The 23832-nt window shown below is 40.7% G+C and overlaps 3 protein-coding genes across 3 annotated transcripts; 2 read left to right on the forward strand and 1 right to left on the reverse strand.

Annotated features, from left to right (window-relative positions):
- LOC8079103 (phosphatidate phosphatase PAH2) lies at positions 2542 to 10210 on the forward strand. Its single transcript, XM_002449811.2, has 12 exons — positions 2542 to 2824; positions 3028 to 6321; positions 6604 to 7163; positions 7235 to 7308; positions 7736 to 7820; positions 8074 to 8160; positions 8380 to 8452; positions 9046 to 9089; positions 9179 to 9307; positions 9392 to 9493; positions 9594 to 9751; positions 9845 to 10210. Exons 2-11 carry the CDS (start codon positions 3219 to 3221, stop codon positions 9648 to 9650), a joined length of 4314 nt encoding a protein of 1437 aa, XP_002449856.1. The 5' UTR covers positions 2542 to 2824; positions 3028 to 3218; the 3' UTR covers positions 9651 to 9751; positions 9845 to 10210.
- On the forward strand, positions 14249 to 17438 carry LOC8067921. Its single transcript, XM_021461822.1, has 4 exons — positions 14249 to 14882; positions 15309 to 15461; positions 15937 to 16245; positions 16679 to 17438. Exons 1-4 carry the CDS (start codon positions 14298 to 14300, stop codon positions 17120 to 17122), a joined length of 1491 nt encoding a protein of 496 aa, XP_021317497.1. The 5' UTR covers positions 14249 to 14297; the 3' UTR covers positions 17123 to 17438.
- LOC8068289 (GRF1-interacting factor 2) lies at positions 18161 to 22022 on the reverse strand. Its single transcript, XM_002451081.2, has 4 exons — positions 21839 to 22022; positions 19495 to 19571; positions 18947 to 19040; positions 18161 to 18866 (listed from the first exon to the last, which is right to left on the reverse strand). The coding sequence occupies exons 1-4, from the start codon at positions 21929 to 21931 to the stop codon at positions 18486 to 18488; spliced, it is 645 nt and encodes a 214-aa protein (XP_002451126.1). The 5' UTR covers positions 21932 to 22022; the 3' UTR covers positions 18161 to 18485.

Genomic DNA, 23832 nt, shown 5'->3' on the forward strand with positions numbered 1-23832 from the left:
TTTCTCACGGTTCACGTACTTTCTTTTTTGGGTTTGACGGAGACATAATCTAACAACAATGGCTTAGGGCCTCTTTAGATTTGAGATAAAAAATTTTTGGGTGTCACATCGGATATGTCGGAAGGATGTCGGGAGGGATTTTTTGAAACTAATAAAAAAACAAATTACATAGCTCGTTAGGAAACTGTAAGACAAATATATTAAGCATAATTAATCTGTCATTAGCACATGTGGGTTACTGTAGTACTTAAGGCTAATCATAGATTAATTAGGCTTAAAAGATTCGTCTCGCGATTTTCAACCAAACTTTGTAATTAGTTTATTTTTTATCTACATTTAATGTTCCATGTATGTGTCCAAAGATTCGATGGGATGGATGCAAATTTTTTGGGTGGGGAACTGTGTTAGTTGAGCGAGTGAGGAAATAAAAGACGCATAAAAGTATCTATGAGAGGGAGGGGAGGAAGTAAGGAATAAGAGGAATATGATAGTGTGATGAGAATGACATCATGATCTACCTGATGAAGCAAAGGTTAACTAAAGAGGCAATCGCCTCTACCGCAATAATGTGAACGCAATCGTTTTCCAAAAGAAATTGTAAACAAACCAATCGAAACAACAGTCACAGTCAAAAGCGCAGTTCCCCGCTTGGAGAAGCATGATAAAAATGGATCGGATACGAATGAATATCACTGATATCATATTTATTTTCATATTTCTGGTCGGATTTGAATTTGAATATGGATAATGTCAATTATATCGGATAAGATACGATTGGATTTTTTTTTTGACAGGAACGGTAGGGGAATCCTCTACCTATACTTTTTTGTATTTCAATTGAATAAATGAATGTAATGTACAAGAAGAAAAAGGCAAAGCAGGAAAAAAGTTACAAGGCCTGTAGGCCCAAAAGTGAAAAAAGACTCAAAGGAAACTGTCTCTCCAGACTGTTAGTAGAACTCTTCTCTTTTCGTTGGCATTGATGCACACCAGGTCCAACTCATCCTTGAGTCACACCATAAATATACGATTTAAGTATTTGGATATGAATACGGTATTCGATGTTGAATATTCAGACTCGGACGGACAAATCTGAATCCCTCTAAACGAATTTGGTCTCGAATACGATCGAAAAATATTCATACCATTTTCATCCCTAATACAGAGGCATAGAGCTACTAATATTAAGCCACGACAAGCAAGTAATGTTTTAGGTTATTAATTAATCTAACAATTCTAAACTTTGGTCCGTATCTCCGTTTCAGTTTACAAGGTGTTTGATAAAAGAGCTGAAACAATTTTCTCTAATTTTCACTAAAAAGTTTCTATAAAACATTTTATAGGGCTTCTTTAGAAAAACTAGAGTCATAGCCGAAGAGCAGCCCTACTAAACATATCCTTACAAATTTACTAACAGACCCTTACACCATCTTTTACCGTAGAAAAAATAATGACTTGTTTATTCTCTCCCAAAAGTTTACAAATCTAGAAGCATTCATGTTATTAGATTTATCATGAATTACACTATAATTTATTGGCTTTTTCAAGTATTTGTATACTTGTAAACCTTTTTAAGGGAAAAAAATGCACGATCAAAGTTGCTATAAGTTAAGTACTTAAGTAGCAAATTATTTATATATTTAGCATAGAAATTTGAAAATATTACGAGGACATTTTGAAAATGTAGTTTCATAAGAAAAATCATTTTTCTATGCTTACGTATGTTTTTAGGGTTTAGTACCAGTGTCTCTATTATACGTAATCTAAAAAAATGACACCAAAGAAAGATAATGCATTACGTGAGCGTAACTAGAATGCAATTCGCATCAACATTTTGTTGTTGAGCATCTCTAATCATTTAGCAAAATTTGTTTTCCAAATCTTATTAATATAGAGAGGAAAAAAATCTTATCTCCAACAATTTTACAAATTACGTTACTAAAAACAAAAAAACCCGTCAACAAAACGAAGAGCTCTGCTAAGTATGAGGAGAAAGACCGGTGCTCTGCGCGTATATTTGCGCGTTAGACAGGGAGATACATACCAAGTTAGAAAAGATGAAAAATTGAGGTACCAAACTGTTGTTGGAAAGTTTTTTTTTTTTTGCTAAAAAAATATAGATGGAAAGTCATTTGCCAAACATGCTCTAATAGAAACAAAATTCCTTTCTTTTCTATCTAGTAGAAACAAAATTCCTTTCTTTTCTAAAACATAGTAGGAGAACGATACTGACATGACTTTGTTTATATGAAATACATATCGCACGATACAAATGTTAATCCATAAAATGAAATATACTCCATGTATCAAGATAAATTGTCGTGCATCCAAATGGCACATGGTACGAGACGTTTTCATCGTCTTATATTTAATAATGATAATGATTTAAATATAAGTGTTTGTAAAGATGAGTGAGTATCTACGACGCACTATATGACTTATTAATTATTAAATTAATGTTTTTTACTCGCTTTTCCTTTTTTTTCCAGAAAAAGGGACGAGCCAAGAAAATAAAAATGGCTATTCGAGGGAAGTAAAATAAGTGCAGTGGCATCGTTCGTCATCACGATATCAATTCCGGTGAGGGGGTGGAATTATCCCTTCCGGCAATCTTCGATCCCGGAATATGCCCCGTCTCCCTCCTCGCGTCGGTACGCTCCTCCTGCCGCCGCTGCCGCCTGGCTCGCACCGCCGATTTGCCTCAGTCCAGATCGTGCCTCCCTCTTCCTAGATCGGGTCCGAATTGGGCTACCGCGTGGCCGCCGCCCTGCGCCAGGTGCCAAGGCGTTCGCCGATCTCTTCGCCGGCGAAGAGCGACCACCAGGTATTGCCCACCACCTCCTTCTCTTCTCTTCTTCCCTGTCCGATGTGCGAAACCGAGTTCCCAAACTAACCTCAAGCTACTCCGGCTCTTTGACGCCGACGAACTTCTAACATTTGTCAAAGATCATCGGGTGTACGGTTTATTATTAGATCCGCCCCCCTGATTGGAAGCACTAAAGGTTGCAATTTCTGTTGCGAATTCAGAATTCTGGTGGTTCCCGTAGCTCGTGGATGAGGAGGAGGAGGAGCTGGGCTGTGGTGAAAAGGAAAAGCTTTGATTTCTTAGCCGCCCTGGACACCGCCGCCGCCGCAGCTGCTAATGCCCTTGCTGGAGGGTGAAGGATCCCATGGTGGTTTGATGGTCTGTGCTATCGGGTCGTTGGTGGGCGCGCAAGATGTATGCCGTGGGGAAGGTGAGCAGCCTCATCTCCCGCAGCGTGTACTCGGTCTCTGGCCCGTTCCACCCGTTCGGCGGCGCGGTCGACGTCGTCGTCGTGCAGCAGCAGGACGGCAGCTTCAAGAGCTCGCCGTGGTACGTGCGCTTTGGAAAGTTCCAGGGGGTTCTCAAGTCGAGGGAGAAGGTGGTCGACATCTCCGTCAATGGCGTCGAGGCGGGGTTCCACATGTACCTCGACAGCAACGGTGAGGCCTACTTCCTCAGGAACGGGGACCCCAATGGTGAGGAAGGGGAGTTCATCGTCTCCCCCGCCTCGTCAGGAGATGAGCGGGAGGTGCCGATCCAGGAAGCACAGGCTCAGCTGAGGAAGTCGAAGAGCACTTCGTGTGATAGCTCGACGATGGAGGCTGACGTCGGTGAGGGCAAGATTCTTGCGAGGACAACCTCGAGGCGGACCACCATACTTGAAAGGATGTTTGGTCGGAAATCGGTTAAGAACAATGCCCATGCTGTGGATAGGGTGAGCTCATTGGAGCGAGCAGAGATTGCTGCGGAACTCCTTGATTCCAAGTGGTCAACAAATCTCCCGCGGAGTTCAAAAACTAATGGTTCAAATGATGAGCCTTCCAAGAGCAATTTGGCAGAAGTTAGCAACAATGATCAGATGGAAACCTCAAAACCTATTGGTTCAAATGATGAACCTTCCAAGAGTAATTTGGCAGAAGTTAGCAACAGTGATCAGATGGAAACCTCAAATGGTTCAAATGATGATCCTTCCAAGAGCAACTTGGCAGAAGTTAGCAATAATGATCAGATGGAAACCTCAAAACCTGTGTTTTCAGAACATAGCTTGGATCATGGGAAAGAGATGGACTCTAACTGCGACAATGCTCCCTGCAATTCATGTAGCCCTCGTGGAGGAAGAATCAGTTCAGCAGATGAAACCGATCAGTGTTTACAAGCCACTATTGTGAAGAAAGAGGTGGTTGAGATACACACGCGTGAGAGTAGCGACTTCACTGATCATATCACTTCAACCACACATCAACATGGGTCAGAACCTTTGTCAAATGATCTGGGAACAGATAAACTTACGCATCAGTCTGTCGATACTCAAGATAAGTTGCTGCATGATGTTGAAGATGTTGCTGGAAGGGAGACACATACAGAGGAGGTTGAGATACACACGCGTGAGAGTAGCGACTTCACTGACAATATCACTTCAATCACACATCAACATGTGTCAGAATCTTTGTCAAATGATCTGGGAACAGATAAACTTCCACTCGATACTCAAGATGAGTTGCTGCATGATGTTGAAGATGTTTCTGGAAGGGAGACCCATACAGAGGAGGTTGAGATACACACGTGTGAGAGTAGCGACTTCACTTCAGTCACAAATCAACATGGGTCAGAATCTTTGTCAAATGATCTGGGAACAGATCAGCTTACTCATCAGTCTGGCGATACTCAAGATGAGTTGCTGCATGATGTTGAAGATGTCGCTGGAAGGGGGACACATACAGAGGAGGTTATTTCCAATGGCATTTTTGAAATCCATGTTGTTGAGACAGACATTACAAGTGGTAAGAGTGAGGTGGTTTCTGAGATTGTTACTGTTGATTCTGATGGAGCTAACCAAAATTTTACAGATACAAATTACCAAAATTATGGCACCACAGATATATCAGCTGAAAGGCATGAGGTTTCATTGATTCCTTCTGCACAGGATACAGTTCAAGAGAAAATAGTTATCCTCAGTAGTTCTGAGACTGTGGAGGGTTCACTAGATGCAGTTCAAGAGAAGCTAGTCATTCTCAGCAGTTCTGAGACTGTGGAGAGCTCATATGCTGTGTCGTGTATTGTGGATGACACAGTTCATGATGCTTATGATATTTCACAGGCTGACAGTGTACAACATGAGGAGCACTCTGGTATCTCTGATGGGAGCACAGAAAAGCTAGTTTCTGAGGAAAGTTCTTTAGTATACTGTGGTGCTCCCAGCAACAAAAAGGACTTGGTTAATGTATCTGTTCAAGAATGTGAAGCTTTTATCTTAGAAAATCCTGCTCCCCAAATCTTGGAAGAGAATGGTCCAGATATGGATGTATCTACCGACAGTGTTTCCCTTTCCCATGCAGATGCAGCTCATGATTTAGCTTGTCAGCATGTTTCTTCTAGTGTTGTAGAGACACCAAGTTATGAGCCTGACATTGGTCCTGAAGATGTAACAAAGAACTCAATTGTGGAAAATGAAGCATGCAGCAGGGAGCTTGTTGTTTCTGTTATTCAGACCTCAATGGGAGATGGACTGACAGAATGCATTGCTCAGCCAGCTGTTTTTTCTAATAAAATAGAAGTAGAGGGCTCACCAACTGCTGTTGGATTTTCCAGTTTGGTCAGTGTTGAAATGCAAAACACAAAACTAGAAGATGACACAAACAAATCTAGTTCTGTGATTGGAGATGAAGTTGGTTTTGCAGCTGAGGCTACAGCTGAGCTTGATGAAGAAGCAGAACCAGTTGTATCATTCTCTGAATATACAGAAGAAATTCAGTTTCAATTTAGTGATACTGAAAATTTTGTAGATAGAAAGGCCACGGATGACATGGTGGCTAACAAAACAACTGGTGAAGTAGAACATGACGAATCTGATTGTGACATAGAGAAACGGGAAGGAGGTGATGTAGGTCTTGCAAATGACTTGGAGAACTGTTCTGATTCATTAAAGCCTGTGACTAGCCCTGTTTCTATTCCTGCAATTGACTTCCAGTCAGGAGATAGTAACATAGAGGCTAAATCTCTACCAAATCTCCGTTCTCATATACATGATCTTGAAAGGTCTGATAGTTTTCAGCTAAGCCGCTCACTACAATTACATGCTGAAAATAATGGGGTTGACCCAGTCAAGAGCACATCAAATGCTGAAAATGATGGGGTTGACCCAGTCAAGAGCATGAATTCTGCTTTTCTTGAGCAGAAATCAGAAGTTATTGGTGATTCAGAAGAAAATATCAGCCCACCTGAGGTTACCAGCAATGTAGCACCTGATGTCAAGCATGCTGATAACCTGAAAGTTGATGCATTCATCCCTTTTGCAGGTGATTTATTTTCTTTTTGCCTGGAACTTACATTTATAGTTGTTTTAACAGTAGTAGGTTATAATGGTCTTTATCTTGCGGAGCTTGATACTGTTCAAAAGTTTCCCCAATAATTTAGTTGTATTAAGTGAATAGTGAAACTTTGATAAAGACAAATTTGGTGGATTGTTTTGCTAGTTTTGTTGCAGTTTTTGTGATTCCTGCAATGTCTGAATAGTGTGATACTGAACTTCTGAAGTAACTTGACAACAATGATAATCTCTATCTGTGCCATTTTTGCAGAATTATCACTATGCAGGCACCTGTTATCTGAAGGCATGGGGGAGGATGCTGCTTGCAGTGCATTTGATTCTGAGAAGATAACCTTAGAGAAGTTCCGTGACATGAAGCAATCGCTGATGCGAAACAACAAACTAGTTGTTAGGATTGCTGGCCGCTATTTTCCCTGGGATGCTGCTGCGCCTATAGTGCTTGGTATGATTTCTTTCAGTGAGGAACAAGTTTTTGAACCCAAAGGAATGATAAAGGTGGAGCGAGTTGAGCAAAGTGAAGCTCCAGGTGGCAGCTGGAGAATCTGGCCATTTAGTTTTAGACGAACAAGGACTATTAGTGCTATCCAGCCAGTTTGTGAAAGTACTGTTGAGACTTCTGTATCCACTCCTAAAGAATCCACACCTGTTAAAGAACTAGATAGAGAAAGGAATAAATCCAGGGTAAAGAGGATTGAGAGGAAGGTGCGATCACTCACTCCAACATCTGAGGAGCTTGCATCTCTTGATCTCAGAGAGGGAAGGAACGTGGTAACATTTACTTTCTCAACTGCAATTGTTGGGAAACAGCAGGTTAGTTTCACTCAATCTTTTTCAAGTTTCACTAAGTTGCATTTCTCATCTTCCCATCTTTTCTTTAACAGGTTGATTGCCACATATATTTATGGAAATGGAATACACGCATTGTAATATCTGATGTTGATGGAACTATCACCAAGTAAGTTGCAAAACTGGAGCAATCAAACATATGTTTTAATGTTTAATTATTATTGTTTGGAGACTTGATCGTCAGGAGTGTTGGTTATTCCACCTTTCAAATGATGCACATATTCTTTGGTTGTGCCGTGTATGTAATTATAAGTTTAACACAATTTCTTCTTTGTAATGCAAATGATAAGCAGCTCTCGTGTGTATTCAAGAAAAAAAAATGATACACAGTTATAATTATATTGTTCTGTTAACCCATTATTCTTAATTTCTCTTTGTTGAAAAATCTTTATTTGTAAAGGGAGCAGAAAAGAGGAAGATAATGAATTAAATACAACTAAGTTTTATCATTAAACAATATAGGAAATCTGATTCATACCACCGACTAATGCTGTATATTAAAATCTTACAAATGATGTTTTGTCATATATTTGTAGGTCTGATGTTCTTGGGCAGTTCATGCCACTAGTTGGAGTTGATTGGTCCCAAAATGGAGTTGCTCATTTGTTTTCTGCAATAAAGGTATTCATGCTTGTAACAAAGTAAAACAATTTTCAATTTCACTACCAGATCTAGTCGTGCCATAGAAAGGTACTCATGCTTTTAACAAAATAAATGGATTTTCAATTCACTTCCAGATCTAGTTGTACCATAGCAGTTGATTGAGTCTTGTTCTTTTTTTTTCTGACTTTGGAACATCATTCAAGTCTCAAGAATGCGATCAGTGAATGTTTGTTGACATGGGTTTGTTCTTGTTATCTTGTTGCATCCACAGGAAAATGGATATCAGCTTCTATTTCTGAGTGCACGCGCTATTTCACAAGCCCACATTACAAGACAGTTTCTTTTCAACCTAAAGCAGGTACTTCTAAATTCAGTCCTAAGTCCTAGTTAATCTTCTACCTTCAGAAACTGTTTGTGGCTTGGTACACAAGCAGCCATGAATCTGTTATGCCTAATCACGTAGCAATAACACAGGCCTGGTCATGTCACACATTCACAAAGACCCAGCTACAGAGAAACTAATAAATAGAACCTGGTACCCATCTATCTTATTCCCTCATGTATATTTTGATTTCAGGACGGCAAAGCACTTCCTGATGGCCCTGTTGTTATATCTCCAGATGGTCTCTTCCCGTCACTTTACAGAGAAGGTGAGCACATCGTGATATATTTTCGCTATTTTCTATTCAGTTATTTGTCAGTGAGCAAAAAGAGTAGAAGACCCAAAATTACTTATCTCCACTGTGAAAAATGTTGCATTCATTACCTCTAATATTAACTTGGGTTGACATGAGTAAACTGGGTGTTGCTACCTTCTAATAAACTTGGTGTTTGGTAAGATTCATTTCTGAATAACAAAATCACCACTCTTTTTGGTTTTGGATCCCCTCAACCATTGTTGATAAGAGGTCCACTCCTTTTTAGCAGGTCTATGATAAGTGCTCATAATACTATCATGTTGACATAAAAAGTAATCCCTCCTTTTCAAAATGTAAGGCATATTAGAATTAAAAAAAGCAAAAAAATCCATCAATTAGTCAAAACATTTGTGCATTTAGTGTACAGAAGATGTATTGACATATTTGTACATTCACATGCCTTTATTAAGATGTTGCTTTGTAGTAGTTGTTAGTACAAGAAATTAATGGTTTGCCAGTTCCTTAAATTCTAACATGCCTAATAAGAAGAAACAGAGGGAGTACATGTTTGAGTGATGCTAATGTTTTCTGACATTGGTTTGTAGTCATCAGAAGAGCTCCACATGAATTCAAGATTTCATGTTTAGAGGTGAGTACTCCCTAGCAGCCTAGTGCACACATAAATAAGGCTTCTTTGCTTCTTTGATGTTCTATTAATGATTTCTCTGTCCTTTACAGGCTATCAAAAATTTATTTCCACATGACTCAAATCCATTTTATGCTGGATTTGGAAATAGAGATACAGATGAGATTAGCTACCTCAAGGTTGGTATTCCTATGGGCAAGATCTTCATAATAAACCCCAAGGTAAATTTAAGACAGAAATCACTAGCATACTCGCCCTGGAGATGGCATCTAGAGAATTCGTGTTAAAATTTTCTGTTGATGCAGGGTGAAGTTGCAGTGAATCGACGGGTTGATACAAAGTCATACACATCCTTGCATGCTCTTGTCCATGGGATGTTCCCGCCAATATCGTCATCGTCTGAGCAGGTCAGCATTCCCTTAATATTTGCCAGCAGTTTAAGTCTACTTACTCTTTCTCAAATGTAAATTGCTTCTTATTCTGATGACAAGTTCTTGGTCAATTCAGGAGGACTACAATGCTTGGAATTACTGGAAGATGCCACTGCCTGATGTCGATTTGTGAGGTACAAGTCAAGTCTGCACAACAAACAGCACTGCAGTAATTTTTTGATGCGCTGTAGTGATCATGAGAAGGCAGCCATGGTGAAGGTAGCGCACCCTGAGGTATTTCATTTCAACTATTTTTGGTCTACTTAGTTTCTTCCTTCAGGAGCTTGTGTCTAACATGTTCGGTGCATTGGCCACCGCTTTCTGCAGGCCAATTGTTGGTTGGCTACATGTGGATGCTCCTGATACAAGCTCCTGCAAGATTGAAATTGTATATATAGGATCATAATAGATGACTCACGGTCTGTATGCTGATGAGGCGGCAGGAGCAATGTAGCTATTTCTTGTGACTCCTGTTGTCGTTGTCGTTGTTGTCCTAGGACTGGAAATCATACCTCCATGTCCTGTAAGTGAAGGTATATAAATTACTGAATGGAGGGATCTGATAGTGGAGTACATGTTGCAAACCCCCCTGGCCCTTTTCGATTCATCCTTGATGTAATTGTGGTACTGATGTAATTTGTACAAGAGCAATTTCAATAATGCAATAGAAAGTCAGCTGTTCATATGCAGATATGCTAGTGGTTAGCTTTTACACCATTCTGGCAATAACAATGTTGCATTGACCGTAGGTGCGTCCGGTAACAGAAATTTGGTACTGGATTTACCAGCTATGTGTGTCATTTTTGGTATGCCTGCGAGTTTTCAATAGTATACGCTGCACAGAGGCTAAATCTACCGAATCTGTCAGCTATTTAGCAATTTAGCAGTGTTTTTTCTCATAATAAATTAGTTATGACTTTTCAGTCAAGCAAATAGGTTTTAGCTATACGCATATACTCCTATGTGTAAAAAGAATCACTATTTTCTGCTAATTAAATAAAGCTTTCTTATTTCTTTGTTCTAGTATCACACATTATTATATTTATTTATACTTCTTCCGGTCAGTATTTATTTGTGTACGGTCTTTGATGCATGTTTGACCACTACTAATATATTTGTGGAATAGATTTTTTCGATGACTTTAACATGTTTAACTAAGTAATTTAAAAGTAATTAATGTTTTAATTTATAAATTTTGATATCAACATGTCCCAACTTGGAAATATAGGAAAAAGTCTACATCACCCCCTGAACTATGGGGTGGTGTCTACTTTACCCTCAAACTATGAAACAGTCTAATTTACTCTCTGGACTATCCAAAACCGTTAAAATCACCCCCCGGACGGTTTTTGATGGCGGTTTTGCTACAGTACCGTAGTTTTGACTTTTTCTTTTTTTCCTATTTGTTTTTATATAATCTTTAAAAAATCATAGTAAATCACAGAAAAATCATAAAATAGAAAATCTAATTTCGTTAGACTCCGCATGAGTAGATCTACGCAATGAATATATAATATGGTATACTTTAATATAAATCTTTTCTGTAGCTTTAAATTAGTTAGAAAAATCAAATTTTATATGTAATTAATTGGAATAATTCATAGTGCAGCTTCTGTGGTCCAATTGTGGTGAAATTTTTATGGTGGACTAATTATTCTATGCTTGAACTATAGTAAATATTTCATACTCATAGGATCATGTATAACTAAGTTTATTTAGGTTTATGCTTGTTAAATATAAATAAATCTATAACTAAGTTATACAAGATCCGATGAGTATGAAATATTTACTATAGTTCAAGCATAGAATAATTAGTCCACCAAAAAAATTTCACCACAATTGGACCACAGAAGCTTGAAAGCCCTAGTTTGGTTTTGGATAATTGATGAAACCCTAGTACTAACCTCTATGCTAAGTATGTGTAGACTTAATGAGGTTGGTACATGCCAAGTGATGGAGCAAGTGATGATTATGGTGATGATGGTAATGACCACAAGGTGATCAAGTGCTCAACATGGAAAAGAAGAAAAAGAAAAACAAAACCCTATGGAGATCAAGGCAAAGGTATCGCTTAGGGTTTTAGTTTTAGTGATCAAGACACCATAGAGGGTGTGATCACATTTAGGATAGATAGCCGTATTATAAAGAGGGGAATTCTTTGGCTAAGCGGTTATCAAGTGCCACTAGGTGACATTGTTCTTGTGCATGCATTTAGAACCTAGTGAGCTAACTTAACTCCTTCAAAGAAAATGATTGTGAAAATGCTAACACACGTGCACTTGTTGGTTTACACATTGTGGTGTTGGCACTCTTTGAGAAGGAGGTGGAGTTTGGAAGGTAGAGAGAGGATGGGTTCCTCTCTCCCTCCCGCCTCGCAAGCTCGGCGGGATTCGGCGCTTTTTGAGAAAATGAAGTGCATATTTTCTATTGCGCCGGAGGGAAATTTGGAGTAGTCGCGGGAGTGTTTCTCGCTGAGAAAACACTCACCGGACGCTGGCTTCTGGAGCACCGGACGCTGCGTCTGAGCGTCCGGTGCAGACAGTGCCTGGCCCAGTTAGGGTAAGGCACCGAACGATAGGCACCGGACGCTGGCTTGAGCGTCCGGTGTGCGGGCGTTTTGCGACCCTCTCTGCGCATGGGTCCGGTGAGCACCGGACGCTAAGGGTGCGTCCGGTGGCTTGCGTCCGGTGACCCTGCAAGTTTGCGGAGCTCTCTGCGCACGGGTTCGGTGTGCACCGGACGTGTCTGGTGCTAACTCGCTCAGCGTCCGGTGCACTGCAGGTGACCGTTAGATTCTGACACGAGAATTTCAAAAGGCGACACGTGGCTAACGTTGGAGCACCGGACGCTGAGTCTGAGCGTCCGGTGCCCCTTTAAGAGCGTCCGGTGACCCCGTATTTCGCCCAGTGAAAGAGCCAACGGCTCTATTTGTTTGAGGAGCTATAAATACGTGTTTGGCCGGCTTGGGGCTCACTCTCTTGGCTTTCTAACATACTTGACATCCTTGTGAGCCTAAGCAAACACCTCCTACTCATCTCCTTCATAGATTATACATCTTTGTGAGATTGGGAGTGATTCCAAGTGCATTTGCTTGAGTGATTGCATCTAGTGGCACTTGGGGATCGATTTGGCTGCGGTTTTCTTATTACTCTTGGTGGTTGCCGCCACCTAGACGGCTTGGAGCAGCGGAGGAGCATTGGCACGAGTTGGTGATTGTTCGTGGCCATCTCCCGGTGATTGTGAGAGGTCTTGTACCTTCCCCGACGGAGAGCCGAAAGGTAACTCTAGTGGATTGCTCGTGTCATTGAGTTACCTCACTTGTGGGTAGGTTCTTGTGGTGTCCTAGTGAGGATGAGGTTCGTGCTACACCTCTTAGCCACCGAACCACCAAGTGTTGGTCGACACAACGGGGACGTAGCGTGCCGGCAAGCACGTGAACCTCGGGAGAAAAATCTTGTGTCCCATTGTGTTTGTTGATTGGATTTCTCCCGGTGATTGGACTTCATAATATTGTGATTGGTTCATCCCCTCTACTCGGTGGTATAAAGTTCAAACACTCTCTCTTACTTTCTTGCAAACTAGAGTCGCTTACTTCTTGTATAGAAACTTTAGGTAGCTCTCTAGTGTAAATAGAGACTTAGCTCTTGTGTGCATAGTGATCATAGCAACTAGAATTGTTGGGTAGGTGGCTTGCAAACATCCCTTTAGAGCTAGAGCAAAAGGCTTCGCTTTGTTATTTACTAACATCTTGCTCTAGTGTTTTTTTAGAATTTTTTAATAGGCTAGTCAACCCCCCTCTAGCCATATTAGGACCTTTCAAAGCTGCAGCTATGAATTATTCCAGTTAATTACAGATAAAATTTTATTTTTCTAACTAATTTAAAGCTACAGAAAAAATTTGTAGTAAAGTATACCATATTATATATTCATTGCGTAGATCTACTCATGTGGAGTCCAACAAAATTAAATTTTCTATTTTATGATTTTTCTATGATTTACTATGATTTTTCAAAGATTATATGAAAACAAATAGTAAAAAAGAAAAAGTCAAAACCACAGTTATTGTAGCAAAACCATGGTTACTGTAGCAAAACCGCCATAAAAAACCACCCGAGGGGTGATTTGAACGGTATTTGATAGTTTAGGGGGTAAATTAGACTGTTTCATAGTTCGGGGGTTAAAGTAGACACCATCCCATAGTTCAGGGGGTGATGTAGACTTTTTCGTGGAAATATATCTAGTGCAAACCATAACCTCCGTGAAAACCTGTGCAAACTATGACAAAAAAGTTGTTTAAATTCATCAAAAAATCACACGTGTAGATGATATGATGATACACAACCTTGTAAAATATCTTATCCAAACTCGAATTTATTTGTGAGATATAAAAATAACAAATTTCAAGCCAGAAAGGTGTCCATAGGATTTGCTAGAAATTTGTTACTTTTATATCTCACAAAAGAATTCGAGTTTGGATAAGATATTTTACAAGGTTGTGTATCATCATATCATCTACATGTGTGATTTTTTTTGTGACTTTTTTGCCATGGTTTGCATATATTTTCACGGAGGTTGTGGTTTACAATAGATATGTTCTCAACTCCTAAACGTTAAGTTTTATGTGAGGGAGGGAGAACAAAAATAATAACAGGGGGAGGACAAATTCTGGTGATTGTAAATGCAAAAGTTGCAGAGGGCCTATATGAAAAAAAAACTAGCAATTCTCTTAAGCAGGAAGGCCCATTTGCTCACCTGCTCCAAAACCCTAGAGCCGTCACCAATGGCGGACGCCGAAACCCTATCCACGCCCCCCCGCGCCTCCGCCTCCCCCGCCTCTGCCTCCACCAAGAAGAAGAAGAAGAAGAAGCACTCCAAGAAGCACAAGGCCACCGACGAAGCCCCCACCGATGCCACCGTCGAAGCCACCACCGATGTCACCGACGAAGCCCCAACAGATGCCACCGACGAAGCCCCCACCGATGTCACCGACGAAGCCACCACCGATGTCACCGACGAAGCCCCCACCGATGTCATCGAAGAAGTCCCCACCAATGTCACCGTCGACGCCTCCCTCACGGGCGGTTCCTCCTACGCCGCGGCCGCCCCCGTGGTTGGCTACTTCCCCTCCGGCTACGACCCCCTCGCCGCCGCGGGGGCGGAGTCTGCCCCCCGCACCCGGCTCTTCCGGCACGAGAAGCACCCCACCTGGGTGGACCTCGTGGTCCGGAGCCCCGGCGGCGGACCCGACTTCGTCGGCCGGAGCTATGCCGGTGAGGCTGCTGTGCCTCAGATCTGTGAGTATGCGCTCGGCGTCCTTGACAAGGCATCCGGCACCCTCAGGGTCGTTCCCATCACCGCCAAGAAGGTGAGGACCAAAATTTTGACCCTTGTGATGGTTGCAGTCGGGTTGCAATTTTGGCTAAAGTGAAACGTGTGTTATCAACAGATATGTGAAATTTTAGCTGTTTAATGAAGCAGTCTCAGTTTTTTAAGTACTGTAAGCATTCTCTGCTGTCTAATTGCGCAAAGGGAAGTTGCAATTGGATGGACACTAGTTGTGTTGTGACATTACCTGTGTAGTTAGGATTTTAGCAGAGTCACACTAAGCTTAAATCTCCTGTTTTTGATATTTTTTATTCAATTGGATTGGAATGTAAGCTATTGTTGTTATTGTCATTCCAATCATAAGAGTGGCATACATTTTAAAAGGGCTTAGAAACATTTTTGTGCAAATGGCATGAGGCATTGAGGATACCGGCATGAAGTTCTCTTGATATTTGTACTCTAACAGATTCTGAGGCTAGAGCCACATCATGAAGTACAGCGTCCAGCACATTCGCAGCACTCTGAGGTGGCATCAGAAGCGGCTTCAGCTGCTGGAAATGATGAATTGAAGGTTCAAGATCTGACCATGATGTATGGAGCCAAGATGGACAGGGACAAGGTATGTCTGTGTCTAGGTTTACTAGTGTGTTGTTGATTATATGTATCAGAATTGCAACCAGAGTGTGAGCTTGAGACTTACAGTTGCAAGACTGAGAAACGAAAGGAACGAAAATGCCACTATTATGTGCCCCTGTTTGCTTATGTTCTTTTAGGAAATTGTTCTTTTAGATGATGTTCATGACACAGTTACAGATTAGATTTGTTGAGCAGAGCTCATTATTAATTGTCATGGAGCTTAGTATGATTTCCGTTAGTTTTTTTATTTAAACTATATGATAATAGGGAAATATTTTGTAGTTATACCATTGTCTTAAACAAAAAGCTGATTTGCAGATTTATCTTGAGATGATCATAATAATTTCCATTGGACACTGGTCAAATTTATTTTCATGAGCTGCGGAGGCACTTGCAGCATTCCTTGCAATTTAGAAAAGTTAAAAAGAAAGCTTGGTTGAATCTTATAATCTTTGCAGGACAATAAGTGGAGATCATTAAATGAACAAAGGAATGATCCTTCTGCTTTTGAGGACATTGACCTTGGAGGATCAGAGACTGCTGCCAACATCATTGATAGTCAGGAACCAGTACTTACTCGGAACATTCCACCTTATGATCCTACCGCAGATACATCAGAAAAGGCATATCTTTTGGATGAGATTATTCCAAAGAGTATGCGGCAACACCTTTTAGAAATTATCCATCATTTTGAATCAGGAGAATTTTCCTCAAAAGGCTATGGGAGTTTTGTCTCAAAACGTGTGCACAAGTTGAACGAGCTTCAGGTGATTAGTTACATTTTTCTGTATGCTTGAGTTCTTCTATAGGAAGGCATATAGTTTAAGGTGCTGCGTAGTTTAATGGTAATGGTAACAGTGGTGAGACACTGTTAAATGGCAAACATTCTTGTGGTAATTTAAAGTACCTTTGTTTTTCTTCTCATGGAACTTGTGACAGTTTATAATTGATCCTTAGCATGACTTTTTACTTGTATAGCATTCTGATATTAGTATAGCAGACACCATTACTACTAAAATGATGACAAGTTGAATGGCACTGCTCTCTGTGTCCTCTCTTTAGGAAGTGACAGTTTGGCTGCCAAAATGATGGCAGACAATTGTTGCTCTTATGCCATTTTTTATTTTGTTAATATAGTGTGTTTATGGATCTTTTCCACTTGTTTCTAAAAGAAGCTACTTTCCCCATGCATTATTTCAGGGTGAAGATAAAGAGCGGTTTGCTTGGATACTATCCTACATCCAGCATCTCCTATCTTTATTTGCACGGAATGGCTCCATGTCCAAAAGCCAACGGAAATGGAGAAATGAAAACCAGACAAACCGTGGACCAGCAACCCCACCGGCTGTATATCACAGGCTGTTGCTGATGTTTACCGAACCAGGGTCCAGAGTCATGTCAACAGAGAAAAATGAGCTTCTGACCAACTACATATTGGTCCTAACACTTTTTGCCGATGACTTCAGATCTAGTCCTAACGACATATGTGAGGACCTTAAAATGACCTACCAAAAACTTAAACCATATTATGACCAGTTGGGGTGCAAATCTGTGTCATTAGGTCCTTTCAAGGGCAGTGCTGTGACGCTTCCAGCCCCTCTCAAGTTCCCAACGGATGTCACAAGAAAGCGGCGACGGCGATAGGGCTATCTCAAGGAGAGAAACCAATGGCTATTCATCTCAGAAATGGCTTGCATTACATGAATGGTTGGAAAAAAGACCTCTGAATTCCAGTACTCCCAGTCAAAGTCAAGTTAAAGGAAAGGATGCTAGAGGCCTGATTTTGCAATGTACTGGAAATGAAAAGTTGTTCAGTGTTCTATTTCATTTTGTTTTTGGTTGCCCATCGACATTGTTGTCAAGAAAGGAAACATGTCATCTATGTATTGATAAATATTTGCTGACCTGTACTAGTGAGGCCTTGTTTAGTTTGAGAAAAATTTTGGATTTCGCTACTGTAGCACTTTCGTTTGTTTATGGCAAATATTATCCAATCATAGACTAACTAGGATCAAAAGATTCGTCTCGTGATTTACAGGTAAACTGCGTAATTAGTTTTTGTTTTCGTCTATATTTAATGCTTCATGCATGTACCGCAAGATTCGATGTGACGGGGAATCTTGAAAATTTTTGGAAACTAAACAAGGCCTGAATGTATTGAAATGCTTCCTTTTGGGTAAATCCTTTTTGGTAGTCTGGAAAATGAACATGGAGCACGGTTTATTTGATTGGCAAACACTACTTTGTTACCTTTGCATTGCAGAATTGCCAGCCTGATGGTTTATCTGATTGGCAAACACTCCTCTGTTAGCTTTGCATTCCAGAATTGCCAGCCTGATTTAGCTGTGTACTGAAAATGAAAAGCTGTCAAGTGCTTAGTATCATTTTGTTTTTCGTTGCCTGTCGACATTATTGTCAAGGAAACATCTCATCTATGCATTGATAAATATATCTGCCTACCTGAATAAGTGAATGTATTGACATGCTTCCTTTGGGTACTTTGGATTTGGAAAATGAACATGGAGCGAGGTTTATTTGATTGGCAAAAGATCCTCTGTTAACTTTGTATTGCAGAATTGCCAGAGATGGTTAGTTATACTGCAGCTGATGTATCTCACTGTTGCATTAAAACTGTGACAATTCACGGCTCAACATGTTACAGATACATGCATTAGTGACCTGTATGTAAAAAGCAACTGCGAGCCAGTTTTACTTACCAAGTTACATCAGTTTTACTTACCAAGTTACATCAGCTCATAAACATAGATAAAATCCACTTGGGCAACAGGCTTATATGAATCATTCGGTAATGGCTACAGCAATGTAAGAACGCAGTATCTTGGACAGATTACACCACCAATCTAAACTTTGTTCTACATCAATCGATGAGACTGACCATCTAAACCACACAGTAAACTGGTAAGGACTAGTAGTTGTCATTCAAGAGTCCTTCTCTTTCGTTGCTAGTATACAAGGCATTATTTTCACCCAGCCCAGGGTGCTTGGCTTAGGATTTCTCCGCCACGTCTCCACCTGCCTCACTATCTGCTCCGGTTGTGGTCTTGTGGCTCTCATTGGCAGAAGGCTCTGAGCTCACCCCAGCCGCTGTGTCCTGCTTGCTTACTCGCCCGTCGGCTGGGACAGATGCTGGCTGTTGCAGCTCCGCTGCCCGGGCAGGGTCAGCCTGCATAGGCTGCTGCATGCCGTTGATGGTAGCTGGTCTCATGACCATCTGCCCAGGGAATGCAAGAGCCTGCGCTTGCTGCTGCTGAAGCTGTTGCTGCTGCTGCTCTTGCATTTGCTGTGGGGTTAATGGAGTTCTTGGAGGGAACATTGGTACTTGTGACATGTAATGCCCTGCACCTGGCACTATACCAGGTTGCATCATCTGTATGCAAAGAAATGAAAATTTAAGTGACTTGATCAAAGAGCAGAAACTGTAAGGTTACTGATTTGAACAGAGCTAACCTGAGGGCGACCTGCAGGGTTTTGCGGTGGTTGGGGTTGGGCATCAGCAATCGCAGCCAGGTACAAGAGGTTCTTTTGAAGTTGAGCTTGATACCTAGAAGTCCACATAATGCAAGATATAATGTTATTGAAAATACATCGTGAAGATAGCAAGTACACATAAGACAGTTAAGTCATGAATAAGATTGAAGGTACATATTACAAACATATCATTTATCCTTCTGAAGTTTCAATGCATCAATAATGTATGGATTAAAAATGTCCATGTACCCTTCTTAACTGACAGCTGAAAATAGTTTGTAAAATGACGGCAAAATGACTTAACATGTCAATGGATCAGAATTTTAGACAGCGTACAGTTAAACTAATTCAGACAACCTTATCAATTGACAGATATAAACTAGTACAGCAAAATGAGGTATCTCACAACTATATCAGAATTTAGGATGAGCTACGATAAACTAGTACAGCAAAATGAGGTACCTCACAAATATAAACTAGTACAGCAAGATGAGGAATCTTACAAAATAGTTCAGAAAGATACTTACTGAGCACATTCAGCCAACTTTCCTAAGTTCTGATTTTCTAGGATGGCCAAAATAAGTTGCTTATTTTCGTCCAAATACTGCAAAAGGCACATTCAGTTTGTGTCAGTAAACTTTAATAAGTGAGTGATGACATAGACTAGTGTTTGGCTTATGCATAGTCATAAAGAGATCCATTTACACTTCTCTGTGAAAGAATTGTGCTAGTGGTGGTTTCATTTAAAAGTTTAGAGATCTGATTTTCTATTTTTCCTGCAGTTATGCTCAGCTTCTTGAAAGCTAAGCTTAGGCCTTGTTTAGTTCGCAATTTTTTTGCGTTTGGCTACTGTAGTACTTTCGTTTTTATTTGACAATTATTGTCCAATTATGGACTAACTAGACTCAAAAGATTTGTCTCGTAAATTACAGGTAAACTGTGCAATTAATTATCTTTTTTATCTATATTTAATGCTCCATGCATGTGCCGCAAGATTTGATGTGACGGGGAATCTTGAAAAATTTTGTGAACCAAACAAGACCTTAATTGTATTGCGAGTTTCAGACACCAACCCATTGTGGATAGTACATGATTGCTAGCATGTCACAGCTAGTAACCAGGTCAAGATAGTGTAGCCTAACAAACCACATTATCTGTGAATTGAAGACTAACAAAGCTGATATTATTATACCAGCAGGCCACATTCCATGGCAAAGAGAGTTTTGTCCAAGAATGATTAAGTACGGTTGACAGAGAGCATTGCTGGACAATGATCGACCAATGATTGTGCTAAGAAAGGGGAAATTCCTAAAACCAATCTGCAAATAGGGTGTTCGTCAAAACCGCCCTACAACTTTTGTTTTTGTATTCTAGCACCTGCGTCTCTTCCTAGGTATTTACCCCATAACGCCATTGACCACATGGCATACTGCTTGGGTGACTTCTAACATGACATGATGACTTCTAGTGTGGCTCATAGCACCTCCATAACATTTAATCTGACCTAGCACTCCATTGTTTGCACTCTCTACTCATGCACTTTGGTACTCATCTTGAAAAATTCATTAAAAAGGAGTTGCAGGTCAGAATGAATTGACACAAAGATGCACGAAGTTACACTATAAGTCACCATATCATGCTCGAATGCACAAAAGCAGCATATAATTTCAACAGCCTTAGGAGATAATTTGACACATAGGAAGATAACCAGTGTTACAATGGGAAAACAGAACTTGTAGGCGTTTTCCAAACAAACCCCGAATGCACAGTAAAAGTGACTTCAGACTGTTAAGTCAAAGTGCCAAACTGCATGGCAGAGGACCAAGGGCAAGTTAGCTGCCCCACCACAGGGCAATGTAAGCACAGGCTGAGAAGCTGTATCGCATGGCACTGGACTGGCTAGTAGTTATAGTGCCAAACTGCATATCAGAGGAACAAGGGCAGGTTAGCCGCCCAATCACAGGGCAATATAAGCACAGGCTGAGAACCTGTGCCACAGGGCTGGCTAGTTATAGTTAGCCTCTGCCAAAAAATAGAAACTGAATATTTAAATGGCAAGTTATAGTGTTCATTGCTCATATGGGCTTTGACAAAATTCAAAACTGATATTTGAATGCATGTCATGATCCCACTGCTCAGTGCTCACTTAGACTTTGCTAATATTTCAAAGGCATATTACCCACATTTTTCCGTTATACGAAAAATAAAAATGGTATCTCAATGACACATTATGGTGCATCTCCTACTTTTGGCATTTGCCAAAAATTAAAATTGATATATAAGTAACACATTGTAGTGCCAAAGGCGTTCAATGATTAGGCACGAAACACAACCATAGAGCATCAAAGAGGCTCCAACTCCTCCTGTATTGCTCTAAGCCAAATTGGATTATGTGAGCATAGCTCTTCAAACCGCCACAACACGCCACTAAACTACTCCAAACAGCCAAAGCACGCCACTAAACTACTGTTACTCACTAATTGAATAAAGCTCGCGTCCAAGAATCTGCTATTACGGTACTGCTACCCACCGATTGACGTAAGCACTCAATCCAGCAATCTACGATTACCCCCGAAATGGAAAAGGCCCAAGGACGCCCAATCTTGCCCTAACCAATAGCCGAAAAGATCCAATCTTTGATTGGAATCAATCCCTAACTACGACGCCGCCATGGGGAGCAAGAGAGAGATGGATGAGTCGGCGGCGCGCGGCCGAGAAGGCACAGCAGGCGCAGTAGCCATCCGAGCAAGGAGTAGAGGTATTCATCCGTTTCTTGGCGAAACGAGCTGAGGCAGCCGGCGGACTTAATCAGGGCACGGCCGCAAATCCTAGCAAGAACGCCTGGAGGGGGCGGTGCGGGGCGGCTCGTACCTTCTGGATCTGCTCGGTGGTGATGCCGGCCGCCGGGGGCGCCGTCGCCGCCGCCGCAGCGGGCGCCGGCGGCATGGGCATCTGCTGCTGCATCGCCGCTGGCTGCCTGAACCGGGTGGGTGGGGCGTACCTTGCTTCCCTCGCCTGCTGTTGGATGTCTCTGGACTCTCGAGTTGGTGAAAGAGTGCCTGACAGGGAAATCACAAGAGAGACGATGAAAGAAATTACGAGTTTGCCCTCCACTGAAAAAAGAAACAAAAATACGCCTGGAGTGAATGTTCATATTTTTGCTCTTCCAAATGCTTCTATTTAGAGAGTAACTAGGAGAATACCTAGCACGTTGCTGCGGTAATGTAGATTAGTGGATTACATGGCATGATAATATGGACAAACAAACTACTTATGTATCTTGTTGATGTGGACATTACAATTGTATGGTTTTAGTTGTGTGTGAGTGTGATAGTGTATTGCTTAGTTAGACAGCTTGTATGTTGAGACAAATATAGTGACTTACTAACGTGGACACTACAATTACATAGGCTATTGGATTTTTAACTGTATATGATAGTGGGTTGCTTAGTTAGACAACTTGTTATTTGTATGTTAAGAGAAATAGATAGTGAGTTTAGCTTTATAGGAGCAAAAAGATATCTGGTACAATTAATACCTTGGCAATTTTTTAGGACTAATAATTTTTCTTATACTATGACATACCCTTAAGATTCTAAATTTTTTTGCTATCTTTGCCATTATAATCCGCTATAGCTGTTACGACATGTTTTGCTGACAAGATTTTTACCAAACAAAAAATGTGACTTTGAGTGTCAAGTATTTGAATGAAACGGGGAGAAGTATTTTTCTTTTTGTCCATGTCTTGTATACATGCTCTTCCAAATTTCTAATCTGAAAGACAAAACATCAACATAATATCACCATGGTTTCTTGTACTAATATCTCTATCTCAGCATAGCAAGTTCATGATAACATGTCTTGTGAAGGCAAAAATATGCTAAAAAATGAGTGGGCGACGACAACATGTCTTTATTGTTAGCATCGATAAATAGATTAATTGGAGGATTCCAAAATAACATGAATTTAACCTGATAAAATAGACGGCCATTTGTATGAAGACCACCAAATTTATAGCTTATGCAACATACATCAGTATAAATAATAACTTAAACTTTTTTCGAGTGCTTCCATCAGAGAAAAAAATGTAAATAATAAATCACACTCCAGGGCACTACGACGTTGCATGATTGTAGCATTAAATAATACACTTTATGACGACATCATCTCCATTTTGATATCATCTTCTGAAAATAAAAGTCTTCACGTCATCAAATCGGTGAGGATGCCGATGCCGTAATTATTGCCCCCATCTTCAATGGAGCTGTCATGGAAAAAATGATTTCATACTACCATCTCGCTGTTGCCGGAGAAGATGAGGTGGAAATAAATCCCTAAACGAAAAAACTTGACATGTAGAGACCCTAATCTAAAGACTCGATCTGCTAAAAAAACTTATTAAAACGATAGATCTCCGCTCCCTCTAGCCTCCGGTGATTATCACCTAAGGGGAGGGACCAACGATGATGAAGATAGAAGCAGCGGCGGCGGTGGCGCTGAGTCGCGAACCCTAGCCCCTTTTTGTCCCTGTCTTGTAGTTAGCCTATTTTGAGTCATGGTGACTTAATTTTCTCCAGCCTCCTCCGTTTTATCGTGGTTAGATTTGGCTATGATGAAGGACTAGGAAAAAAAGTTTCATATCAATGTTCCTCATTCTTCGGTGGCAGAAAGAAAAAGAAGAAAGACACTAAAAAAAGAAGTTTCTCAATTCTGTTTACATAAATGTTGGTCGTCGTTTGTTGGGCATATGTTCTTAGCCTTTTGCCGAGTGTTTGCTTATGTGGTCATCCATACCGCAAAACGTCGTACAAGTTTGGTTTTGAGATCTAGAGCTATTCATAGCTTGGGTATAATTTAGATTATTT

The sequence above is a fragment of the Sorghum bicolor genome, chromosome 5 (genome assembly GCF_000003195.3).
Source record: "Sorghum bicolor cultivar BTx623 chromosome 5, Sorghum_bicolor_NCBIv3, whole genome shotgun sequence".
Taxonomy (NCBI): domain Eukaryota; kingdom Viridiplantae; phylum Streptophyta; class Magnoliopsida; order Poales; family Poaceae; genus Sorghum; species Sorghum bicolor.

What these genes read in the sequence shown, in the direction of transcription:
- LOC8079103 (XM_002449811.2), top strand. Translation starts at nt 3,219, where the DNA reads ATGTATGCCGTGGGGAAGGTGAGCAGCCTCATCTCCCGCAGCGTGTAC. An exon ending in TGCATTCATCCCTTTTGCAG is followed by an intron (nt 6,322 to 6,603) that starts GTGATTTATTTT and finishes CCATTTTTGCAG; the next exon opens with AATTATCACTATGCAGGCAC. An exon ending in GTTGATGGAACTATCACCAA is followed by an intron (nt 7,309 to 7,735) that starts GTAAGTTGCAAA and finishes ATATATTTGTAG; the next exon opens with GTCTGATGTTCTTGGGCAGT.
- LOC8067921 (XM_021461822.1), top strand. Translation starts at nt 14,298, where the DNA reads ATGGCGGACGCCGAAACCCTATCCACGCCCCCCCGCGCCTCCGCCTCC. An exon ending in CCAAGATGGACAGGGACAAG is followed by an intron (nt 15,462 to 15,936) that starts GTATGTCTGTGT and finishes TAATCTTTGCAG; the next exon opens with GACAATAAGTGGAGATCATT. An exon ending in ACAAGTTGAACGAGCTTCAG is followed by an intron (nt 16,246 to 16,678) that starts GTGATTAGTTAC and finishes GCATTATTTCAG; the next exon opens with GGTGAAGATAAAGAGCGGTT.
- LOC8068289 (XM_002451081.2), bottom strand. Translation starts at nt 21,931, where the DNA reads ATGCAGCAGCAGATGCCCATGCCGCCGGCGCCCGCTGCGGCGGCGGCG. An exon ending in CCACCGAGCAGATCCAGAAG is followed by an intron (nt 19,572 to 21,838) that starts GTACGAGCCGCC and finishes TGCCTTTTGCAG; the next exon opens with TATTTGGACGAAAATAAGCA. An exon ending in ACCCTGCAGGTCGCCCTCAG is followed by an intron (nt 18,867 to 18,946) that starts GTTAGCTCTGTT and finishes CTTTGCATACAG; the next exon opens with ATGATGCAACCTGGTATAGT.